At 35.0% G+C, this 3,321-nt stretch overlaps 1 protein-coding gene across 1 annotated transcript; it reads left to right on the top strand.

Moving 5' to 3' along the window:
• Positions 1-1,610: 1,610 nt before the first annotated feature.
• On the top strand, positions 1,611-2,549 carry LOC102838426 (olfactory receptor 6C2-like). The gene has a single exon (XM_006859389.1). The coding sequence runs from the start codon at positions 1,611-1,613 to the stop codon at positions 2,547-2,549; it is 939 nt and encodes a 312-aa protein (XP_006859451.1).
• The last annotated feature ends 772 nt before the right edge of the window (positions 2,550-3,321 follow it).

The following is a 3,321-nucleotide window of genomic DNA, read 5'->3' as shown; positions in this document are numbered from 1 at the left end:
CATTCTTCTTCAATTTGTCACTCTTGGCATAGTAAACCATGTAACTGTCAAATTAAAAAAGGCCAATACCAGTTATATTCATCTTCCTAATGGAGTCCTGGTGCCTAGGATATGTTCCATTTCATTTTTGACAATTTTCAATTTCCTAGATTAATGCTTCATGCATTCCATGTTCCGATTATTAATGGAAACAGCCCTTTCTCTTCATTTTGGGTTGTGCTCCATCATTGAATGAAGGTCCAGGAGACTTTATTCCATTTGTGTCATCACGGTCAACTCTACTTTGAGAAGGCAGCTCTTCCTCAGTTATATTTTGAGTGCTCTTCAACCTGAGGGACTTGTCTTCCCACCCTATATCTGACAATATTCTGGTGATCTTCATCATGTTTCAATATTCAATATTCTGGTGCTGACAATGTTGCATTGCAATTCATAAGGTTTTCAGTGACTAGATTTTCAGAAGTAGTCTGTCTCTGTTTCTTCCTATTGTTTGCCAGTACCATAGTTCTAATGCATCGGTTTTTCAGTCTTCCTTTTGTACTGTCCAGCTTTCCCATGCAAATGAGATAATTGAATTATCATGGCTTGGGTTATGCATACCTTAGGAATCAAACTTACATCTTTTCCTTTTAATACTAAAGAGGTTTTTCAAAGCAGATTTTATCAATGCAATATGCCGTTTGATTTTTGGATGCTCTTTTCATATGTGTTGTTGATCCAAATAATAACTATTGATAACTTCAATACTTTTTTGATTTATCATAATATTGTTTACTGGTCCAGTTATGAGGCTTTTTAAAAATTTGAGCTGTTATCCATACTGAAGACTATAGTCTTTGATCATCAGTAAATGCTTCAAGTTTTCTGAAAGTTGTTCACTCCGGCCACAACAATAGGCATGAAAACAAAGCATTTGGTGATATTCAATTATTGATCAATTTCTCATAATCTTTTTGAAGGCCCTTCATATTTCACTCATTTTTTCCCATTTTATCTGCTTTGAAATCATCTCTATTGTGAATAAGATAGAAAATAAAGGGATAGCCAAACAACATAAAATCAGTGGCTGTTTTCTGGTAGAAATACACCTGATCTTTAAAAATCACTTAGTTGCGGAAGAATTTGAATTCCTTGCATTTTATAATTGCAGTCTTCAATGTATTTGAATGTCTAACAAGCAGCACAGCTTGAAATGAAGATAGTTTGGTATTTAGCTTTTGAGTACAAAAGTTTTGGAGAATAAAGAGAATATGATCCATGAGATTACATCATAAGTGACTAACAGCTATTGCAATAGCAGAAATCATATACAAAGTATACACTTCAAATGTAAAGTGATTCAGACCTACTGCTTTGAATTAGAGAATCTAGAAAATTTGAAACAATTTAGATAATGGTAATTTTCAAGAAAAATATCGTGTAAACTTACTTTTTCTGTTATCCAATTCATAGAATTTGAAGAATTACAAAATAATAGAAGAAAATGCATGTGAATGGGATTAATTGGGTTTTATTTGCCAGTTTCTAATCCTATTGTATTTTGATATCATTCCTTAGATTTAATTTCTGTGACTTTTCAGTGAAGATCAGGCAGCAGTGTGAAGTCAGTGATGAGAAACAGCTCAACAGTAACAATGTTCATCATACTGGGATTGACAAATGACCCACAATTACAGATCTTAGTGTTCATCTATCTGTTTATTACATATATGTTAAGTATAATTGGAAATATGACCATCATTTCTCTCATCTTGGTGGATTCTCATCTAAAAACAGCCATGTACTTTTTCCTTCAAAATTTCTCCTTTTTAGAAATCATATTAACAACTGCATGTGTCCCCCAGTACTTACACATCCTATCAACTGGGAATAGAACCATCACTGTCAAAGCATGTTTCACTCAGATATTTTTTGTTGTCCTCTTTGCAGCTACAGAATTTTTTCTGTTAGCTGTTATGTCCTATGACCGCTATGTGGCCATCTGTAAACCCCTGCATTATGTGACCATCATGAATAGCAAAGTCTGCAAGATTCTTATCCTCTGTTGTTGGGTGTCTGGCTTATTGATTATCCTTCCATTTCTTAATTTGAGTCTCAACCTGGAATTTTGTGACTCTGTCATTGACCATTTTTACTGTGATGCTTCTCCACTACTGAAGAATTCATGTTCAGATACATGGTTCATAGAGCAGGTGGTTATAGTCTGTGCTGTGGTGACCTTCATAATGACCCTTGTGTGTGTAGTTCTATCCTATGTATCTATCATTAGGATGGTTCTAAAACTGCCCTCTGCTGAGCAAAGGAAGAAAGCCTTTTCCACCTGTTCTTCCCACATGATTGTTGTCTCCATCTCCTATGGAAGCTGCATTTTCATATATATCAAACGTTCAGCAAAGGATGAAGTGGCCATTAATAAGGCAGTTTCTGTGCTTGCTACATCTGTTGCTCCTTTGTTGAATCCCTTCATTTATACTCTGAGAAATAAACAAGTAAAGCAGTCTTTCAATGACATCATCAAAAGATTCATATTTGTTTCAAAAAAGGAGTAGATTTTGATATTGGGATCTCAAATTAATTAAACTAAATTTAAATTAAACTAAAAGATAAATCATCAAACTGTAGATGGAAATTGGTGCTACTAAAGGTGTGAATGTTCTGGATGACAATTAAAGAGGGTTGAAAATGAAGTCTAACAAAGAACTTGGAGGTACTCAGTTTAATGAAGATGGACATTTCTCCGTCAAGTTCATTTTTTTCTAACATGCAACTAAATTAATTCTTGGTTTGGGCCATTGAGTCATTTTGCCTCATAGTGATTCATTGCTGTTGCTGTGTGCCGTGGAGTTGGTTCTAACTCACAGTGACCCTATATAGGGTTTCCATGGAGTGGCTGTTGGGTTTGAAGCTCCAACCTTGCAATAAGTAGTCAAATGCTTATCCTACAACACTACACAGGATGACTGTTATCTTAAAGGACCAAGCAAAACTGTTCTCAGTGTTTCGTATGCTGAAATCTTAATGGGCTCAAATTACCAGACCGGTTCATCCAAGAAGCTGCTGCTTTGAACAGCTAACCTTTCACTAGCAACTGAGTGCTTAACCACTACACCACCAGTCTTCTCTGATATTCATTAGTCATTAGTTTCCTGTTTGAAAACTATCCATGCCATGTCACTCTTCCTTGTGGTTCAATTTTTTTAAAGTCTCTTCTATCTTCAATCGGAAATAGAAAATTGGTTTCTTCTTCAACTTACCTTAGTAAATGCTGCATGGATTTATAGAATATAATAATATTACAATATTCCTTCTCCCTTCCGATTA

Source organism: Chrysochloris asiatica, unplaced genomic scaffold (assembly GCF_000296735.1).
Source record: "Chrysochloris asiatica unplaced genomic scaffold, ChrAsi1.0 scaffold00033, whole genome shotgun sequence".
NCBI classification, from domain to species: domain Eukaryota; kingdom Metazoa; phylum Chordata; class Mammalia; order Afrosoricida; family Chrysochloridae; genus Chrysochloris; species Chrysochloris asiatica.
The sequence above is the reverse complement of the archived record's forward strand: the minus strand, read 5'-3'. Positions and strand labels throughout refer to the sequence as shown.